The following is a 21,427-nucleotide window of genomic DNA, read 5'->3' as shown; positions in this document are numbered from 1 at the left end:
TATCGGAAAGGATATAAATAGTATAAATCTTTACTTTTTGGAAGCTGATCTTATAAACAAGAGGAGAAAAAAAGAAACTTGAGCTTGAACCCTAGATTCCCCCGCCCCCGGAACTGCCTTAAAGGTTGTGTCTGGACCTTAAAACCTTGGAGGAATCCACTTGTGTCTGTTGATAAATGAATCCCCAAATCACTATTACAGTCACAGCTTCCAGTTTGGTAGTGGAGGACTACAGGTATGTCTAATTTAATATCTAATTTTAAGAATTTCCAAGTACCTTGGTCAGACCCTCATAAAGACTGATTTTTGGGGGGCGCCTGGGTGGCTCAGTCATTAAGCGTCTGCCCTCGGCTCAGGTCATGATCCCAGGGTCCTGGGATCAAGCCCCGCATCGGGTTCCCTGCTCCGTGGGAAGCCTGCTTCTCCCTCTCACGCTCCCCTTGCTTGTGTTCCCTCTCTTGCTGTGTCTCTCTCTGTCAAATAAATAAAATCTTTTAAAAAAGATTGATTTTTTTTTTTTTCCCCAAAGAATGTCCCAAACCAAATTAAACGAGTTGTTCTCAGTATATGCAAATCAACTGTTTGCTGAACATGCCAACACTGTTTTTGGTTCCTTTCTGCTTTAATATTGCTGTGGAGAGCCAGCAGAGGGAGCACAAATCTTTGTTTATTTGTGAGCCCTACATAAACACATTTGATTTCTCCAAGATATGGTCAAAAATACTTCCTCCTTCATGATAGGCTAGATGGTAAAGGTTCCAGGATTTAGAACAAGTGGGAGGAAATTCCTCACTAGGCTCCACCAGATTCTGCCACTTTTAATGTAGGTCATATTTGGAGCTTAACCCAGATTAGTCTGAGTCGGTCTTAGGATGCTTCTGCCACCGAGACTCTTGCACAAAACCGTAGGCTTTCATCGGTCACGCTCACGACGTGCACGGGTGCCCTCTTGGAAAGGATTATTATGCTCACCTACCTGATAAAAAAGACTCCTGTAATTTTCCCCTATAACAAAATCAAATTAAGTTCACAGAAACTATCAGAAGACTGCCTGATGTTACTGGGTCATTCTGGTGACCCTCATAAGACTTCAGGTGTACTGGTCCCAAAGTGAATCTGGCAACTCAGTGCCACACAAAGCCGCTTTTATAACCCACCAGCCTTTGACAAGAGGAGTAAAGCTACACCCCGCTTCCACTTGCTGGAGCCCCGAACCATGCTCAGTGCTCACGTGTGCCAGGATGTTGTAGGCTTGCCCCTCTGCACGCCGATCCCAGTGTGGCCAGTTCGCTGGCAGATAGCAATCAGGTTGATCCCCAGACACTGCACTATAACCCCCCAAAGATGACAGATTTTCCCCATTCATTGAGGGTGGTCATGTTACAGATTCATTCCATCTCTCTCTGCCCTCCTTCCTCCGTTCCTCCCTCCATGTTAAAGTGTTCTTCATAAGGTTTTGATCGGTAGCACTTATATATTCACCCTCCTCATAAATTTGCTGAAACCAACAAAGAACATCGTAGAATGTTCGAGGAAGCTTCCGGAGATATCAAGCCTCACCCCTTGACATGGATTTTGAGTAGGCTGAAGACCAGGCCATGAAGGGACAACTGAAGGCCATGGGCAAGTTGGCAGTGGGGCCCTCACCCCTTGTGCTACGCTCTCTTTTCTTCCCAAAGTGGAGTCAGTTGTGAGTGACGTCATCCAAGACTCAGATGGTTACCACCATCCCCTCCTTGGTAAGCTGTCACCAGACATTGGCTGTCAGTTACATTGGTCACAGAGTTCCTAGCCAGCCACTTATAAGAGTTTTTCAATGTCCAACACCCATGTCACCTCTCTGAGAGGAGAGAAGCGGTACTATATCAGTGTTTTTCCTACATAGCCTGTTCAGGAAAGCTGTGCCTTCCTCATTGTTCTTCAAAAAGTCTTCATAAGATAAGAATGAAGTCTGGGAAAGTGATAGTGCTGGAAACGTAAGCAGCAGAAACTCAGATTACCGCAGCTCTTGGTAGATGATGCTGTGGTTATTGGTTACTCGGGTGACCGTTTATAACTGCACTGGCCAGCACACGCGTGTCATTGTGCCAGTCTGTGGGGCGGCCTCGTAGTTGTGGCCGCAAAACCCTTCCAGAAGTCCTCTCATTCCCATTTCTAACCAACCACATGGAGCGGATGAGGGAAGGGAAGCCCAGAATATACTCTGACTTCATGTAATGAACACATGCCTCAGAGGCTTCCACATGCCCTGGCTACGTCAGGCCCCAAGGGTTCAGGCAGACCATCCCAAGACCTAGAAGGGCTTCTGATATTCTGGGGGTGCTAGGAACACAGCCAGGACCTGGGCCCAGAGCCCATGCACCCACACACTGCTGCCGAAACCTGGAATAAAGACAGATGCCAGTGGCCATCAGCAAACCTTTAATCCTTTATACGCCATTGCCAGGGTTTGCAAATTTTCCTTCCTCAGTATTTAATGCAGCCCAGGCTTGCCTTCTTTTGCTTTTCGTCCTCACATACAGCCACCTCAGTCTCTCAGATTCTACTGTCTTCCTGTCCTCCTTGCTCAACGCCGGCCGGAACCTTCTACCTGGCATCAGCCTCCCCAGCTGCCTTGGCGGCTCCATGCAGGGAGGTGGGATTCCCCTGAGAAGGCTGGGTTCTGCAGCCAGTTAGCTAGAGTCTTCTGTGCTCCAGCATGTGGCCTCAGCCAAGTTACCTGTCACTCTGTGGCTCAGTCTGATTCTGTAAAATGGGTCTAATAAGAACCTTCCTTAAAGGGTGTTCATAAAGATTCAGCAAGTTAATATGTGTAAAGAGATGAGCACAGTGCCTGGCACATAGGGGCCCCTCAGCTGGTGTTTGCTGGGCTGTCATGCCCACGTTTTTCCTCACTCCATCCCATGCAACCCTCTACCTCTTCCAGCCTGTCTTCCTTCTACCTTCCTCTTAGAACATGTGCCTCCCGATTCTTCCTTTCTCATCCTGGAATACACCGCTGTCTGCCCATTGGCCTGTCTCCTAGAAGGGGAGAGCAGGCCAGGGACCCCTACTATGGAAATACCATTCCAGTGCTCACCCTGTGGGGACAACCCCATTCATCAGAGCCGTGGCTGCTGACTTTTTATTGATGTTAGTTAAAGACCTGGATGAAAGCTCAGAACTCCATTTAGATCATCCAGAAGTTTCCCTTAAATACACATTCTCTTATTTCACTGTCTATTCAAGAACTCAGGGCCACCTCCACTCGACACCCTCAGAACACTTGGCTGTAGCTAAATGAGTGTTGCCACGTGGCCTGCAAACAGCTAACCACCCCACTCAGTTCTTCCATCCTAGTAGTCCCTTGAAGAGCCAATCCAGATCTTCCTATCCACATAACCAGCTCAATTCTGACCCCCTTTGCATATGACATATTTTTTTAAGATTTAACTATTTATTTTAGAGGAAGGGGCAGAGGGAGAGGGAAAGAGAATCTCAAGCAGACTCCCTGCTGGGTGTGGAGCCCAACACGGGGCTCGGTCTCACAACCCTGAGATCATGACCTGAGCCAAAATCAAGAGTTGGATGCTTAACTGACTGAGTTGGACGATCAACTGACTGAGCCACCCAGGGCCCCCCTATGACATATTTTTTAAAACTAAAAATGTATTCTTCTTGAAAAGGGGATAAGGCATCCATAGGATTTCTTTAAACCACCCATAATCCCATCGCCCAAGCCCAGTGGTGCTGGGTCCAGCAGCGCACTGGACCACCTGCAAATCCCTGCATGACCCTCCACCAGGGAGGTGCATGTATTGGTCTGGGGTGCGACCTGGGCATGAGGACTTTCTTTTAAAAACTCCTGAGAGCATTCTCCTATGCAGGCGGGACTGAGAACCACTGTCAAGGCATCTCTGTAATGCTCAGGTCCTCATTTTAGTGCCATTTAACTTGTCATTACTTCTATCTTGGTTTTTCTTAGCCTATGTAAATCGTGTGTGTGTGTGTGTACGCGTGCACACACGTGTGTGTTCTGTCTATAATGGGCAGTAAATTCCTTAGAGAATAACACGTGTAACTTCTTTCTTAAAACATATGCAATAGGAATACAATAGAAATGTGGATAGAAAGATCCAGCCTGTTGCTTGTCCCCAGGCCACAGATGTGTGTTGGGCCTGAGGCAGAGGCAGCACGAACTCCTGTGATTGTGTTCAGAGCACCCCCCCCCTTCCCAGTTTCCTAGTGAAAGTGGACCGGTGATAAGGAATATGACCAAAGCCTGGTGTGAGAAAGGCAGGGGAAGCCAGGGCCTGGGTACTCCACAGACCGCATAATGCAGTTCGAATAACTGAAATGTCATGCGGGATACTTCCACAAACAGTATTGTGGGTTTTAAAGAGAATTCTTCATTGCCCTGTTTAGCACCAGATTTTGCTTCATGCTTATTCATCCCTCTTTTCCTCTTAAAATGCTTTTATTCCCCTCAGTGTCCGCTCAGGGAGAGGGAAGAAAGAGAGGGGACAGATAGGAAATGATGGTACTCCCTGTCCCATCTCTGAGTTGGCCCTGCCCTCCCCTGCCCTCGGCATTGTGCTGGGCACCTTAAGGGAACACAAAGGCTCCGAAAGCTTCACTTTCAATGTCTCCCCTACCCTTTTGGAGCTTGCAATCTTGTTAGGGAAAAGCAGATATTCATGAACCACTAAAACATGGCTACTTATGAGTAAGCCCAGATGAGTTACCTCCAAACCGTCACCACATATTTAAAAGATACAGTTCAAAGAAAGAAAGAAAGATACAGTGAGCCAATGGTTTGGGTCAGTTGGGTTGAGATTTCCCTGATACGAGCTGTGCCATCTGCCTTGTGAGCCTGGAAGAGACGGGAAACTTACCTAATATGTATTAGATACACTGCTAAGTCTCCCGCCAGTCAATTTCCAACTTTCCCACATTGGCTAAGAATTGAGATGTCTGAGAACTGGGAGGCCATGGACAAGAAGAATAATATGAGGGACAGTCAACGTGGGAAGAGCACAGAGGAAGAAATAACTCCTTTCGGAGGCCATGTGGGGACCCTCCTGTCCCTGGGGCTGGTACAGAGGTTGGGGGTGTTCACAGATGCCCAGAAAAGGAAGGGACCCAAGATTATTCATTCTAAAGTATTGACATCACATTTAAATTGTTCCTTTGGAAGAACTTGAAGATGCTGCTTTTTCTGTGAAATGCCATCTTCAGTTTAGTTCTGATTTCTCAGTCCTTACAAGGTTTTAAATGCAAGTGGCATCTTCCTCCCTGCCTAACTGCTAATTACGGTTCCCGTGACACTTTCGCAGTTGCCAAGAGATGGCCGGCAGATACCGAGAATTTTTCTCAGAGACAATTTTTGGAAATGACTCTTAATTAAAGCTTATTTCAAATAACCTTGAGGATTTGATTCAGAAGAACCTGGAGCTTTCTGACACCCCATGTTCACATTCCTTGTGAACCGCGGCTGTGGCCCTCGTGTTCTCCTGGTTCTAACAGGTGGAACAGGTGCAAACACAAGCCGGTAGGGTGGGCTCCTGGAAAACTCCATGGTTTTGCTTGAATTTCTGTTTAGCAACAACTAAACCAAAACAGAGGCCAAATGGAAGCTCTCTTACTAGCATTTAAGTCTGCTGATGGAAAAAGAAAGAATATTTTATACTACCCTTTTCCAGAAGGCTATATGATGATGACCAGGAAGTAAACCTCTGCATAGAATAATAAAGAGAAAAGCTGGTTACTTTTCTCCAATTAAGCTTCAAAGGCCCTCAAAAGGCCAGGGAGAAAAAAAATCCCTAAAAAATGGGAAACATGCCAGTCAACTTTGTTTAAAAATAAAATAACAGATTTATAGCATTGACATGGCCAAAATTCATTTCTCAGCACAGAAGAAACCTCACAGCATCTCTGTAAAGAGTGTAAAGAAAGAAAGAAAAGGCGGGCGCCTGGGTGGCTCAGTTGGTTAAGCGACTGCCTTCGGCTCAGGTCATGATCCTGGAGTCCCGGGATCGAGTCCCGCATCGGGCTCCCTGCTCGGCGGGGAGTCTGCTTCTCCCTCTGACCCTCCCCCCTCTCATGCTCTCTCTATCTCAGTCTCTCTCTCAAATAAATAAATAAAATCTTAAAAAAAAAAAAAAGAAAAGGCAAAACCCTATTTTTTGGCCACTTCAGGAATATGAGACAATAAAATCCCAGATGCATAGAGGACACATCCCCCTGCCTGTGTCCCCACACCAGGCCCCTCTGGCGTTCCTCCCCCTACCCCCTACCCACTACCCCCCAGTGCTCAGCCGTTACCTGTGGCAGCGTCCTCGGCCTACACGGTCACCCAGCCTGTCTCTTCTCTCCAGCAAGGTCGTCTGACCTTGAGACTGCCTGAGGGTGAGGAAGCTGCTACAGGTCGTCCAGGACTTGCATTGCAGGGTCCTGTTCCCCCTGCCCTGATCTCAGGCAAAACCAACGAGGGCAGGTTCTCCTGCCGCGGCTGCTGAGATACGTCCGGACAGACCCTACAGCTGGTTTGCGTCCCAGAGCCCGTTCGCGGTAGTTAGGGAAACCCTGCTCCCTAGCTCTGTCCCCAGGGCTCGGAGAAGCAGCTAGAGAAACAGCCCGACTCTGGTTAACGGCAGAGCCCTCTGTAACATCTGGGCATGCAGCGTTCTGAGTCCAGGCTCTCCTGACCAGCGGATGTTGGCGACATCAGGGCAACAGTCAGGGCGACAGTCCCAGAGAGAAGGGAGACCACAGAGAAGAAAGGAAGAAGCCAGAACTGGGACTCCTCGGGCCACTAGGCTGACTCTGCTCTTTATTCCAATTATCCAAAGCTGGTGACTTGCCAGAGGCCATATTTAGATATTAAAACTCAGTCCAACTCAAGTCCTGGGGACACACACGTACCTTTGGTACAGCCTAAGTAGATGGGAACTGTGGCTTCACTCGTCGGAACATCATCACATAGCCCCACAAAGGCTGGGGCCTTCAGGCATTCATTCCATAAATATTTACTGTGCACTAATAGGGAAGGTATAGAAATGGGAAAAACAGCAGTCCTACCCTCCCTGAGGCTTATCTTTCAGATGGGTGAGAAAGACGCTGGTCTCCTGTCAGGAACTCTGGGGTGCCCTTTAAAATGGGGGACGGGAGAGCGCCTGGAGAGCGCCTGGGTGGCTCAGTGGGTTAAGCGTCTGCCTTCAGCTCAGGTCATGATCTCAGGGTCCTGGGACCTAGCCCTGCATCGGGCTCCCTGCTAAGTGAGGAGTCTGCTTCTCCTCTCCCTCTGCCCCTACCCCCACTCGTGCACTCACACTCTCTCTCTCTAATAAAATCTTTGGAAAAAAAGTAAATAAAATGGGGGTTAGGGAAGGCCTCACTGAGAAGGTGAAATTTGAAGAGAGGCTTGAAGGAAGTGAGGGAGTGAGCCATTTAAATCTTGGGGGAAAGCACTCCATGCAGAGGGAAGAGCAAATGCAAAGGCCCTGAGGCTGGTGCTTTTCTGACACATTTGAGGAATAGTGAGGTGCCCAGCGTGATTAGGGTAGAGCAAGCAAGGGGGCAAGGAGGAGGAGGAAGGTCAGAACAGCCCCCCAGGCCTAGGGAAAGACCAGGAGCTGGGCAGCTCCTGGAGGGTGTTAAGCAGTGGGGTCACATGATATGATTCTTGATTAAAAAGATCACTCTGACTCCTGTGGGGAGGATATTCCAGGGGAGGGACAGGAGGGAGACTAGTTAGATAAGATTTTGTTCCCCATGTATTCCCATCCCCTACTACAAAGCAGGCACAGAATACATGTTGACTAATGAATGCATGCTGTGGTCCAAGAGATGTTCCCCCTGAACATTCTCCATGGGGCTGCTAGAGGGCCCCCAGTGACAACCCCTACCCCCAGTGCCACAGAATGCAGCCCCTAACTGGGACTGTACAGGTTAGGGGAGCATGGTGACACCTACCTCTTGTGGGGGAAGGTTTGTGTGGTCAGAGGAAGAAGGTGAAAAAGAGATGGGGCAGAACTTTGACCTGCAGTCGCACGTCCCCCACCTGCTTAAGACTCCCACCGCCAACCCCCGGACTCACACCAGAATCTAGTGGTCAGGAACCCATGGGCTAACAAGAAGAATCATGGTTGATCACCATCCCGGGTACACAGAACATTGTTTGAAGACACATAAAAGGACTCACGATGATCCACAAGAGCTAGGATACGAGAATTAAGGTTCCTTGGCATTGTTTTGCTCTGAGAAAAATAGTCTCTAGAATAATCGATGAGTAGTAAAGGCTCTTTACGTATGTGTAGAAATCACATTACTGCACACTTTCCCCACAGTCTGCCCTCCACAGAGCAAGATTCATCTCTTTGGCAGTTTGGGAACTGAGGAGGGTTGGTTTTTTCATTATCAGGCGGCTGGTCATGTTGAGACCAGGGCTCAGGTGCTTAGCCAGATGAGACTTGTCGCCCACCCAGAGAGACCCCCTGCTTCTTGGTACCTGCTTGTGGTGGGGGGAGCCCTTCTTTTGAGGCAAAGGCAAAGTGCTCCTCCCCAAAGGCAGAAAGGTCTATTTTATAGGACTTCTGACCTCTACAGTGTGTCCAGTGGCAAATGCACACCCACTTTGGCACAGGTAACTGAGAAATGTAACTGAAAGTTAACCAAAGTCTTGTCTACCTTAGAAGGCAAATGAAGCACCACAGAAAGAATTCACATATAGAAAACATCTTAACTGTGGAAGGAAACTGCTTCCTTCGTGTCTGAAGACAACAGGGCAGCTTTCATCAGTGAAACAACCAGACAGTCCCATTGCTTCTCTGATGTTTCCGCAGACACCTCAGACAGATACCTGGAACTCGTTGTCTTCCCTCAAGTCACCACAGACGTCACTGCTACGTTTTCCTGAGCAGCTGATTATTAGAGAACATAAAAAGTCATCCCGAGTGGCGCACAGAATCCTAGTGTGTCCTGCGGAGAATTACACTGTAATCCCACCTCGCCACCCCAGGCCACTCCTGGGTGTTTATAGCACGGATGAACTCAAGTTAGGATAAACCCGAGAGAACCTTGAAGGGAAGAGTAGTGTGTGGTCCGAGGGGCAGCCACATTTTCTTTGCTCTGAGGACGGTTGAGAGTGTGTGGGGTGACACAGAAGGAGAGCTGCTGCTGGCCTCCGCTAGGAGCCCCTGTCCCCCTGTCTCCCTGGGCACCCACGGGGGCATCTGATTTTTCCAAAACTTGTAGCCACTTCTGTTGTGTCCCTTTTGGAATCGAAGTAACAGTGGTGCTGCCCAGATCACCTTCTGTTCTTTTTTGCCACTTTCTCCAAACTGCATTATTGAGATATAATTCACCTACCATGTAGTTCATCCGTTTAAAGTATAAACGGTGCAACCATCATCACAGTCTAATTTTAGAACTTTTTAATTCATCCTAAAACAAACAAAAAATATAAACCTGCTAGCAGTCAATCCCCACTCCCCCCGAACTGCCCTCCACCCCAGCCTGGGCAACCACTAGTCTACTTCCCGTCTCTCCGGATCTGCCTATTCTGGACATTTTGTATAAATGGCACCACACAGTATGTGGTCTCTGGTGACTGGCTTCTTTCACTCAGCATGTCCTCGGGCTCATCCGTGTGGTAGCTTATATTGCCAAATAAATATTCCAGTGTAAGGGTAGGCCACATTCCGGTTGTCCCTTCATCAGTTGATGGACATTTAGAGTATTCCTACTTTTTGGCTATTAGGAATATTGCTGCTATAAACATATCTGTACTGTTTTGCCATTTTTTGAGCTGTGAATTCAGTCTGGTACAGCGAACAGCCCTGTCACGGCTAAGATGTAACTGAGATCTTTGTATTCATGCTCTGTGAGATAGCGAGACGATCTAGAAACCTGTCCCCACGAGGGCCTGACGAGAAAAGTTGAAACCAAGATATTACTCTTAAAGGTATAATTTACTTCAGTTTCGCCATAGAGCCATACAAGTACATTATAGTTGTAGAAGGGATAGAGAAGAATGCCAGAAGACTTCATGAGCATTCCACCTGCTTGCTTAGCCCCCGTTCCGGTGTGTATGCACGTCCAGGCGCACAAGACCTAGCACTCTCTGCCTGCCTGCCCGCCTGTTGGTCCAGCTGTCCCAGCTATCTGATTCAGAACCAAAGTTGATGGGCAAGACCAACGACCAAGAAGAGGAAGCCCAGAGCCAGGGCCAGGGCCAGGACACAGCCACTGCTGCTGGGTTGGAAATACCTGGAAGCCATCCTTGGGCCATTTGGAAATGTTAATTAAGCTGGCTAATTCCCACTGGTCTTGAGTTGCCAGTGTTGAGTTGAGCATGTAGGCTTACCCCATCCACGGCTGCACCTGTTCCCTTCCTCAGAGCCATTCCAAGGGGTCTGAATAGCCCAGACAGCTCTCTGATCTCCCGCTCTGTCCGCCTTCCTGCTGGGAGGATACTTAGCGTGCGCCTAAAGCTGGAACCGCCGTCCACTGTTTCTCTCCCTCAGCCATGCCAGCTCGCAAAATCATTCCCTTCCCTAATTATCTTGGACCAGTTAATCATTTTCCACACTGACTGTTAAGTAACAGGGACCCAGGGAGAAGCAACCACTTTTCCTGTCTGACCCTGCCCAGTGTCATCCCCAGTGACGTCCCAGATGGCAGCCTTTCTTCGGAGATAGGAAGCTCAGTTCAAATCCTTGGTCTTCCGCTCCCCCAGTGAGGCCTGCCAGAGAACACATGCCACAAAAAGACCAACCGGTTCTTGAAAAGCCTCCATGAGGCAGAGCTGTGTGGAACACAGCACATCTCGGATCAAGACTATTGTTTCCTGTGTTTTAGCAAATCCTCGTTGATACCCGGAGAAGCCCAGAAGCTGCACGAGGAGGCCCACGAAGTAGGACATCATTCTCTAAGAGTGGCTTCTGGATTTTCCACTCAGAGCCACTGAGTGGCTGCAGTTTAGCCCCTTGGTGTCGCCTGCCATGGGGATGGTTCCCTCCAGAGGGGCCCCACTCTGCTTCTCTTAGACGCGAGCAGAGCCTATCCCCGAGTCCCAGCACCACTCACATGTAAGAACAACTTTGAATGTAATGCACATATTAACCTTCCCACCCAATGTGGCTCAAGCTCTTTTTCACAATCACCCCACCACGGAGGTCCCCAAGACCTCCGACCAATTTCCTCATTTGTCTCCTCCCCCCGAAACACTCCAGAAATCCTGTGTGTCTGTTTATTTACCATACCTACATCAGGGCTTTCGACGTGTAAAAAATAAGATATTTTTGCCCCCCAAGGGGTGATATTACTCTGCTAGAATGCATGCCGCTACTCCTCCACCAAAGGGCCCACAGGCAAGAGCTTCATCTGCTTTGTTCACGGCTGTAACCAAGAGCCTGAAACAGAACCTGGCACACCTCAGGTGCCCAGTTGATGAAAAGATGAAATAATTATGCTCTGTGTCTCTCCCCCACCCCCCTAAGCATCATGCGCCTCCTGTTCTCTTCCCGTCCCTCATCTCCAAGCCCCGTGTGCTCTCTTCTGGTGCCTTCCAAAGCTGCCCAGGCTAGTTGGTACCTCATGCTCACCCCCAGGGATGTTATCAGGAAGCTGACAGCCTACTCCTCTGTTCCAAGTGTGGGCCCCCGCCCTTGGGTAAGCACTGCCTGTGTGTCAAGGGCAAGTGACATTTGAGCCCCATGGAATAATTAAGGCAGCCCCCAACTGTCTCTGTCTTTGCATCTCCTTAACTCACCCATGGACTGGCAGTTACTGAGACATTCTGTTTGGTCCAGCACACCACACCAGGCTGCATCTGGGGATGCACTGGGGAGAGGAGCAAACCAGTCCTCATCAGCAATTACAAACAAGTCCTCCATTGTTAGCTGCGCCATCTGCTTTCTTGGTACGCCCAGCATAACCAGCGCTGAAGGGGCTGCAGGGGAGGGAGGCTAAGGAGCCCCTTCATGAAGAGACCCTTTGCTCACACTGGAGAGGGTAGGTAGCATGGTGCCCTGAAAAGCTGGGCCTCCCCAACTCAAGGAAGACAGACCCGTGGAGAGATGTTGTACGTCTGCCATTTTCCATGAGAAGAAATGGAGTGCTACAGCACAGTGCATTGGGAGAAAACAGGAACTCTAGATCATCGCATTATCCAAGATCCACGGAAAACATTCTAGTCTGTTACCAGCAATCAACACAGTCGCAAGAACTTCCTGTGGTCTGGAGCACTATCCACGTATAGAGAAGGAGCAGGTGACAGTGGTTGGAAATCAAGTAAGACCGATCATCCACGATCAGTTATTTATCCTGAAATTCCTAACCCCAAGTAATTCTGCGGGGGGATGAATTTTCACTAGATCATGGAAGTGCTCATTTCTCCTGGAGAGCCCCACTTGAGACTATGTCAGCGGTCCTCCTGACGGCCTTCTGAACCACCGTCTCAGAAACTGGCCCTGCTCGCTGTGCCAACCTTGGCAGGCAGGGTCAGCAGACAACCCAAGTTTACGACTGTGGCCGTGCAAACAACAGTCCGTGTCACTGATGAATGTCCTTTGTCCAGATTTGATGGTGGTCTAGTGACACTGAATTCAGGAGTGCTGTGGGGGTTGGGGTGAGGAGGTACAACGCCTGGTGTAGAATGAGGCTGAGGACTTGCTAAGGGAAACCCACCTAGGAAATAGACTGTCTGTGGGAGGGATGGGGGGAAATCAAGAAAACCTGTCACCAAGTCCGTAAAACTCAGGTCCCCTCTCAGGGTCAGCGTGTCTGCTGAGATCCTCCTGCTCTGGGAGGGAGGGTGAGCTCGCAGCCTGATTTCCCACTGCAGGGTCCCCCTCCCGGCCTCCCTCTACACCGCCGGCTGTGTGCCTCCTCCCCAGGGACTGTCACACCACAGGTGACACTAGTACTAAATTAACACACCGTGTACACCTCAGAAACCTGTGAAATGAAATGAAGAGGCGTGCAAACTTGCACACTTAGAGCCTGGCAAGTATTTTTTCAGGTCGCCCATTGAATTCCTAACGCTCATCTTGAACATTCTTAGTCTTTGATGTATTTTAGACCAAATCAGTCAGCAAATACGGGGCACCAGGAAAAGGGTCCGGTGGTCAGTGTCGCCCTGTGCCTGTAGAGCTCCCAGCAGCTTCTACACAACGCATCCTAGGAACACTATTGTCTCTCTCGTTTCACGTTTGTAAATGTGATGGCAGCTAGAATTCTGTCCTGCCAAGTAGAATTTTAAGTGAATTTTCAGTTCGTAATGATCTCCAAAGCTGTGACAACACTCAGGCAGCGTAGGAATAAATGTATTATTAGCACTGTGTTCATTATCAGGTCGGGCTGTGGGTGTGCTGGGCTTGTATTCATTTGATTTCATGTTTTTTCCTTCCAGATTAAAATATGTAAAGGTCTCATTGCGATGTTTGAGCAAGGTAAGACTGATGCTTGGGGTTTGCCCAGCCACCCTGCTCTTGGGGAGGGGTGCGTGAATTCACTAACCCACCCTCCACCAGGGCTAACACCGTGCTGAAATGTCCCCTCGAGTGCCTGCTGCCTCCCACCTTCCCTCCCGAGGGGCCCTGCCCACCCTCCTGCCCCTGCATGTCTGTGCTGCCCGGGGAAACCCAGCCTCGCCTTTCTTCTGCCCGTGCACTCCGGGCGGAATCCGACACCAACACCTGCCATCCCGGAAAATGTCTTTGTCGCCGCCCTTTTGTGTGCAGGGCCACGGGGAGCCGGTGGACCCGGGGCCGCCCCCTTTTTTGTTGCCCAAGCCAGGAGGAGCAGGATCTTGAGATGGGCCGATAAGATGTGGCACGTGCTGGGCCGGCCTTTGACCGCTCGCCTTAATGGGCGCTCCAAGGCCTCCTTGCAGCGAGAGCAGGTTGTCTGGGGGGCTGCTGAATGGAACAGCTGGGGGAGGAAGAGCAGACAAAAGCTGGGGGAGCACAGAGGGTGAAGAACCCGGGGATGGGCTGCAGTTTAGGACCCAGAGGGCAGGCTGGCTGCAGCAGGTGTGACCTCCGTGGGCCTCCCCTTTCTGCCGTGGCTCCGGGGTCCAGACCCGTCCCCGTGCCGCCTTGTGGCCGTGTGGGCTGGGGGTGGCCCCGGCGGCACTGACTCATGGGCTCACAGGTGGAAGGGAGACCAGATGGTGATGACGTTCACAGTCATAATGCGGGAGGACACCAGCGAGCTGTCATTTATTAACCATGTCACCACAGAGGAAGGCGTGGTACAGATGCCCGTCACGGTCTCAGGAACTGTGCATAGGGTGGAATGTTAGCATCTAGGCTTTCGGGTTCATCCACAGTGTCACCTCCTCCACCTGCAGGGTAGACGAGCGGCCACTGCCACAGCGAGCTGACCCTGCAGCCCAGCTGCCCTCTCTTCTCCCCTCGGCCACGGCTTTGGCCCAGTCCCAGAACTGTTCCACACCGGGCCGGCTCTCTTGAGCCCCCAGAGGCAATAAGCCCCACCGGCCCGGGTGCTCGTGGTGGGTGGAATGGAGCGGGGCTGTACAGTCCTCTCCAGAGTGGGGGCCTCCTGCAGAAGTCTTCATTGGCCAGGACCCCGTATCCATGCGTCCCTTCCCGCTCCCGCTACGGAGCGGCCAAGGGGGGCTCGAGTGCCCTTTGAACAGACCCCCGGCTTCCCGCAGGAGGAAAAGGCCGAACGAGTGGAGCGGCTGCCGGCAGCTTGCGAGTGGACTTCTCTCCTTTGTGGCCCGCCGGCTCATTCCCCAGCTGCCGCCTCCCCATCAATCAAGGGGTGCAGCGGGCATGGCAGGAGCCCCGCAGGCTGGGGCTGTGCCAGCGGGAAGTGGGGGACTGGAGGAATGCAGGGGCACAGTCGTGCAGGCTCTGGCTTTGGGAAGGGCAGCCTTCCCTTTGCCCCCAGCGGTTGGGGCCACGGCTTTCGATGCACGGGGGCCGCTTTGCTGCAGAGCTTCCTGCAGCTCCTCAAGGTCCACCACCTGCCCGCCCGCCGTCAGTCTGTCCGCCTGCCATCCTGCCCCACTGCTGGAATGCAGCGTGCACCCCTCCTCCCCCTCCTGGCCCTCCCCGGCTGGAGGCATTCAATATTCCCTTCTAATCCAGAATTACTCTTGCACTTAATATCATATCTTTGAACATCATTTTTTCTCTTTCATTCACGTGCTTTTTATTTTTTTTTTCCTTCCCTCTCTCCCAATCAGTCTGATTACAATACTGGGTAGAGTGGTTCCTAGTGAGGAATATGACATCCCAGACAGTTTGAAGCAAAGGTATTTCAAAATGGAACATTATCTAATAAGGATTGAATCAGGTTTATTCACCCCCATGTCCAGCTCCGAGGGGACAGAGAGAGACCTTTTGTCAATGCCGTCTCTGTCAGGGAGGTCAGTATGGCTGTGCTGCCTTTGTCAAAAGCAGCCTGTTTTTAAAGATGAGAACCGCAGGAGAGAGCCCCAGGACATTTCCTCTCTCTGCCTGGCCTACGGGCACCAGCAGGCAGGAGACGGTAGAGCCCCCGCGGTGGGTGCCTTAAGGTGCTGGAATTGGGAACGCACTGGGGAAGGCTGTCTCCTCAGGTCCAAGCATGTTTGTGAGTATTGATTTCAGAGGCTCCTCCTAGAAACAATAAGGTAAGGTCAGAAAACGAGAAAAGATGTTGTCGGTGAATAAGACAACTTACATAAGTTAATTTCAAATGCCAATAATAATAAAAATTTCAAAGGCCAAACCCCTTTAAGTGAAGCATTCTGGGAGGAGGATAGAAAGCCTGCTTCTGAGGTTTGATCGGATCTGGCCCGGAAGCTTGGGGTATAACACAGCCGGCTTAAAAATAGCTTATGGGGGAAGAGGGGTGATGAAACAAGCCTCTCCCTCGCAGCAGGGCCCCCGGGGGAGACCAGACTCTAGCAGCAACAGGGGCTGGGTATTGCAGCAGGCATTCCTGGATTCCTCTGAGCACCCTCGCAAGGGCCCTGGGGAGGGGGAGAGGTGCAGACACACACGCTTTGATTTTACTCCTTTTCCCTCCAGCGCTGAATGGTGCTATGCTCATCTGGACTCATTCGGGCAAGCAATTTAGTCCTGACCTCTCTCTCGGATCCTTTGGGGAATAATCCAGTTGTAACTCATCCGGTGAAATATTATATGTAAATACGTGTAAATAATAACACTGACAGGAATCCCCAAAGCTGTCCATCAAGTTTTCCTGGCTTCTTCATTGACTCTGGGCCATGCTGCTCCCTCCCTGGCTTGTCTTCCCTTTGCTGCAATCAGAGGCCTTTTCTCTTCATTCTTTACTTGTGGAATGGACGGTGAGGCCAGCTGAATATCAAAAGGATTTATAGCTTGTTTCTGCTGCAGGAGAGTCCAGAGCAAAGACCCGGAGGAAAGACATTCACGTGTTGATTCATTCAGCAAACATCTCTGCCCCGGTGACAAAGGGAGGTCGTCAAAGCCTTTCTGGGGATGTGGTGGTGCCAAGTCTCCTGAGGGCCGCAAGTCCTTCTTGGACCTGTGCCCATGAGGGCCTCCCCTGGTGCCCTGACTCGGCCTTTCTCTGCTTCCTTTGCAGGGCCCTGGCCGCCAGCCTGAGTGCCTCCCTCTCACGGCACCTCTTAACAAGGAGGAGATGAATGAGACTCCCCCTTCCCCCACCCCAAACCCCCAAACACAGAGACTCCAGGAAACATCACTGCTCTGCTGGCCCTCGGCACATCTTCCCATTAACGGACTTCCAAAGTTCAAGGTGAACCCCACCGAAACGTCGCCGGTTGGACTTTCTCACTGGGCCGTGTTATCTTGCCCTAGAACCTCACGAAACTTGAGCTTCCAAAGAAGAAGAGGGGAGGGTCACCACCACCCAGAGACAGATGCGCTCTCATGGGCCTTGACGGGGCTGCTCTCCGCAGGGATGGCAGGAGAAGATTCTGGGCTTTCGGGAAGGGGTGGAGTGCAACTGGTTTCTGTACCCCGAGTTGTTTATAAACCCAAGCAAGATTCACAGAAGGGCTGGCAAAACAGCTGCTAAACTGAGGAATTTTCTCTGCATTGATTTCACTAGTTCTTATGTTAGATTTTATGGTTTACTCCAAAATTTCATCATCATGGAAATTGGCTTTCCCTAGGGTCTTTTGCCCAGGAGAAGTTTTATCTGGGTTGCTGAGTGTTTTCCACCTGGTGCCTGATGCCCACTAACGGGGGAGAGGTTTTCCTGACCATCCTGGAGGCCCTCAGATGACTCTAGAAACCGGGTCCTGTCCCTGTGAAAGCTCCTGTGGGTCAGGAGGCTTTCAGGGCCCAGCTCAGCACAGCGCCACGTCAACACGCAAGGCGCACACCAGCGCAGGCACTAGACTGAGATAGGCCCCCCTTGATGTCCATCTGCCTCCAGAAGGTTCGCCCTGCAGTTGTGCTCTCCTGCCCACTGCTGGGGGAGGGCCCCGGCACAAATGGGGGCTTTCTACCCATTTGGCTCCAAGGAAGGCATGTTGAGCCTGTTTAAAAAAAAAAAAAAAATAGAAGAAGAAGAAGAAATGAAAATCCCTACCTTCTGTCTGTGCTTGGCCAGCATCCTTGCTGGGGGTCTGAGGGTGTCAGCGACAGAAAAATCAGTTAGGAAGACCTGTCTGGCCCTCTGCCTCTCACCTAGGCCTACAGCCTGTCTCCAGAGTAAGCCCGTGGCTCAGAAGGGGTGGGGTGGGCAGCACATAGAACACAGCCGCTAAGGACCCGAGACAGATCGGTCCCTGCAAGGGTGCTTCCCCGCCTCCCGTGACTCTCTGCCTCTGTGCTCTGTGCCCACTTGGGTGTTCCCCACCCCCACCCCGGCGGCGGCTTTGGTCCCCTTCCTGGCAAGTCTCCTGAGCCCCCTCAGTCCATCAGGGTGGCCGTTTTCACTGACCAATCCGTTCTTTCCATGCGCTGTTGCGTTGGTTTGGCCAGTACCTGACCCTTGTTCCCCACCCCTGCTCCAGGCGCCCACCCTCGCCTTTTAAATAATTTGGACTTTCTGGTAGGCACGGTTTGTCCACTATCGCTCAGACAGCAGACTTGTGTTGAGCAGCTCCACTGGATATTTACGAAGTGCCCAGACCTCGTTCCTGCAGGGGAGAGCATCACCTGTCCCTGGGCTCCAGAGTCCCAGGCAGACTCTGACAGCCAGTAGCTTCTGGGAGGACATTTTATTTCCTGGCTCTAGAAAACCCCTGTGGCATAATTCTTGGATTGAGCTGAAGTGTCAGGACTTGGAAGTCGCATTGGACTCCCCTGGACTTGTGCTCTGTGAACCAGTCCTCCTAACTGGCAAGTGGGAAACTCGGTTGTAGGCAGCATATACCTAGACCTTTCCTGTCATCCCTCCTGATTTTAACTTCCCTGTGACCCCAGACTCCAGCCAGCGGTTTGGGGACTGGAGCTGCCTCTGAGCCCACTGTTGTCAGCGGCAGCATTGGGGTGGAATAGGGAGCAGGGAATCTAGCAACCAGGTTTGCTTACGATCACATGGACCTGAATCACTTTTGTTATTTGGGGTGGAAAATTGAAATGATCAAGCTCTTTTTTTTTTTTTTTTTTCACTTAGAAAAGCAAATATTGTGCTTTTTGCAATAAATGCCTTTCCAGCAAAATTATGGAGGTTCACTCATCCGGCGGGGACCCACCTGAGTCACAGTGCTGACTCGTCGCATTAGTAGGTCAGCCATCTGTACTCGAAAGTGGCCCTAATCGGCCCAAAATGGGTAAGACTCGCCGGCTTCCGGGCAGGGCCAGGCCCATCCCCCCACTTCTCTGCACGCTGATCTCTGCACACTGATTTCCGTCCAAAGCAAAGCTGATGTTCCATAGTCTCACTGAGAAGGTGTTTTTTGTACTTTAAAAAAACCCAAAGGGGTGCCTGGGTGGCTCAGTTGGTTAAGCGACTGCCTTCGGCTCAGGTCATGATCCTGGAGTCCCGGGATCGAGTCCCGCATCAGGCTCCCTGCTCGGCAGGGAGTCTGCTTCTCCCTCTGACCCTCCCCCCTCTCATGTGCTCTCTCTCATTCTCTCTCTCAAATAAATAAATAAAATCTTTAAAAAAAAAAAAAAATGATGACTTCTTAAAAATGGTAAAATCTGAAGTAGACAGCAGTGAGGAAATTTCGCTTGGGTAAGTGACTGTCACAGTGTCTTCATGCCCTGAAGGCTGCAGTTTGCTAAGAGCCACAGGGAGGAAGGGGAGTCAAGCCTGGCCTTCACAAAAGGGGCTGACCGACGACGGGACCCTCAGCCTTACAGACAAGATCATGCGGATCTGCAGACCATGCAAATCACGTCTTCCTGACCTTCCTCCCGGTGTGGCCGCCTGCGCTTCACTTCCTGGTACATCTGTATCATCTGGAGGCTTGAGGGATCCTTTACAACGTACTGTGACGTCACATGTAACTGTGCGTCGTGTCTGTATCTACTGGAAAGAAATTCAACATGAAACAACCACTGTTTTAGCTACACTCAGTACCTGTGTATGATACACACACGAAGTGAATGTTTTCTTATGGTTTCAGGTCGACAACATTTAGTTCATGTAAATAAGAAAAAGAAACTGATAAATATGGGAAATTAAGTTATAGGATGTCATTTGACTTTTGTTTTGCTCTCTTATTTAATTTGTCTAACGCCCCACATCTGGGTTTATGCCTACGCGGGGTAGAATCCACCTGTGCAGACACGTGCATGCCACACCTGGGAAAGCACACGGCTCCGCTGATGAGCGCCGCTCAACTCTCCAGTTTACCCTCTTTTTCTCTTTAATTCTGATTTGCTGTGATGAATTTAATAAGGTAGAAACACAGCACTTCAGTGCCGTATGTTTCTTTTGTTTTCTTTATAGTTTCTAGGAAAATAAAGTTTATCCTGGCATCTCACAAAAGATGGCTTGCTTTTTTTATCAGAGTTGCTCAAAAGCCTCTTTTTTTTTTTTAACCAAAGCCTAATTATGTATCCCAAAATGGTAGCCAGTACCAGTCCAGGGAAGTTTACAAATGTGTTTATGTAAAGTCAGTCAGGAGTCCCTGGCCCTGATGGTCAAGAGGCTGACTTTGAGGGTTTGTCTTTGTGAGTAAGTGGTAGATAAAATGTAATACCAGTCTCCTGCTGGTGTGGTCGAGGCCCCGTTGATGGCCCTGCCTCAGGGCTCCCACCATCGTATTCCGAAGGCCTGGCCAGGTGTTCTCCACCAGCGTCCTGGGCTAGTCCCACGCTCTGGACGCCGGGGAACTTTCAACATGTTGGACAGTCGAGCTGTCTAAAAATCATCCATTGGTCCATTTCACAAATAGCTGTTGAGTCCCTATTACTTACAAGACATTTCAGTGACCTCACAAAGGATCCAGGTGCCTTCCCGGGAGCCAGGAAGAACCTGAACCGATGTGGCTTTTTAAAGCTTTGGACTGGTAGCAAGTGCTTTTACCACTTGGTTCCTCATAGAACATAGCTTGATGCAGTTTTAGAGCTTTGTTTCCTAGAAGTGGTGGTTCCCAGCCTTGTTGGACATCAGAATCATTCAGGAAGCCTCAGAGGTGCTTCCATCTGACCCACCATGTCTGGATAGAACCTCAGCACCTAATTTTTAAAGTCCCCCTCTGCCGCCTCGAGGATCCCGACCTGCAGACAGATTTGGATCGAGTCGCTGGAACCGACCCCATTGTGATGCTCTGGGCAGCCCTTACTCCCCATGCCGCACAGGTACCCTGGGGTGAAGGGAGCAAGAGCGAAGAGTCCCTGAGGCACTAACTGCTCAGTGTAGTGTCCTGCCCATCCTAATGATTCCACTTTGTAGATGGCCCCGCTCCCTCCAGGATAATTTATGGATTCTCTTCCGATCTGGAAATAGTTATTTGAATTTCACAGGATATTGTTATGGAAGTCTCATACAGCAGTTTATTGTCTTATTTATAACAAAAAGATGGGGGAGGGTGTCCTAGTCGTCATACTTCCAGTCATTCTCAAAAAATGCTCATCAAATCTTAGGCCAAGTTATGCAAGACCTTCAGCAGAATTCCAAAAAGAATCCAACTTCCACTCGTTCCAAAAGGACCATTGCTACAAGTAGTGTTCTCCTTGAAATTTCTTGGCTTTTGCCAGGTGCCAGGTTTTAAAGAAAGAACACCTTTAAGGTACACCCTGGCCATAATAAAATACTCTGTTACTGGGTAAATGCCAGAGTGTTTTACGTTTGCTCCAGTAAAGAGTATCTCTCAGGAATAAGACTCAGACGTTTGTATTTGTTCACGTCTGTACACATTTGAGCTAGCGTTATAGTCTTGTGTATGTGTATAAACTATTAAATTGAGGCCCCTTTGATTTATTAAACAGTTTATGTCAAGGGGAACTATTATCATTTACTCTTCTGTAAATGGAAATGGTTTTAATTGCATTTCATTTTTCAAATCAAAAAG

The 21,427-nt window shown here is 50.1% G+C and overlaps 1 protein-coding gene across 6 annotated transcripts in view; it reads left to right on the top strand.

Annotated features, from left to right (window-relative positions):
* The window catches only part of RALGAPA2 (Ral GTPase activating protein catalytic subunit alpha 2), a 308,387-nt gene extending 288,530 nt beyond the window's left edge, over positions 1 to 19,857 (top strand). For 3 of the 6 annotated variants that reach the window (XM_081831950.1, XM_081831946.1, XM_081831942.1), the window contains 2 exons: positions 13,394 to 13,433; positions 16,570 to 19,857. In XM_081831950.1, coding sequence (XP_081688076.1) covers positions 13,394 to 13,398 — 5 coding nt within the window. In that variant the 3' untranslated portion in view covers positions 13,399 to 13,433; positions 16,570 to 19,857. The other 3 variants (XM_081831943.1, XM_081831944.1, XM_081831945.1) reach the window with 3 other exon arrangements.
* Positions 19,858 to 21,427: the final 1,570 nt, after the last annotated feature.

This window comes from Leptonychotes weddellii, chromosome 10 (genome assembly GCF_054177405.1).
Source record: "Leptonychotes weddellii isolate Sample4059 chromosome 10, ASM5417740v2, whole genome shotgun sequence".
Lineage (NCBI taxonomy): Eukaryota > Metazoa > Chordata > Mammalia > Carnivora > Phocidae > Leptonychotes > Leptonychotes weddellii.
Note: the sequence above shows the minus strand (reverse complement) of the source record. Positions and strands in the feature narration are given on the sequence as shown.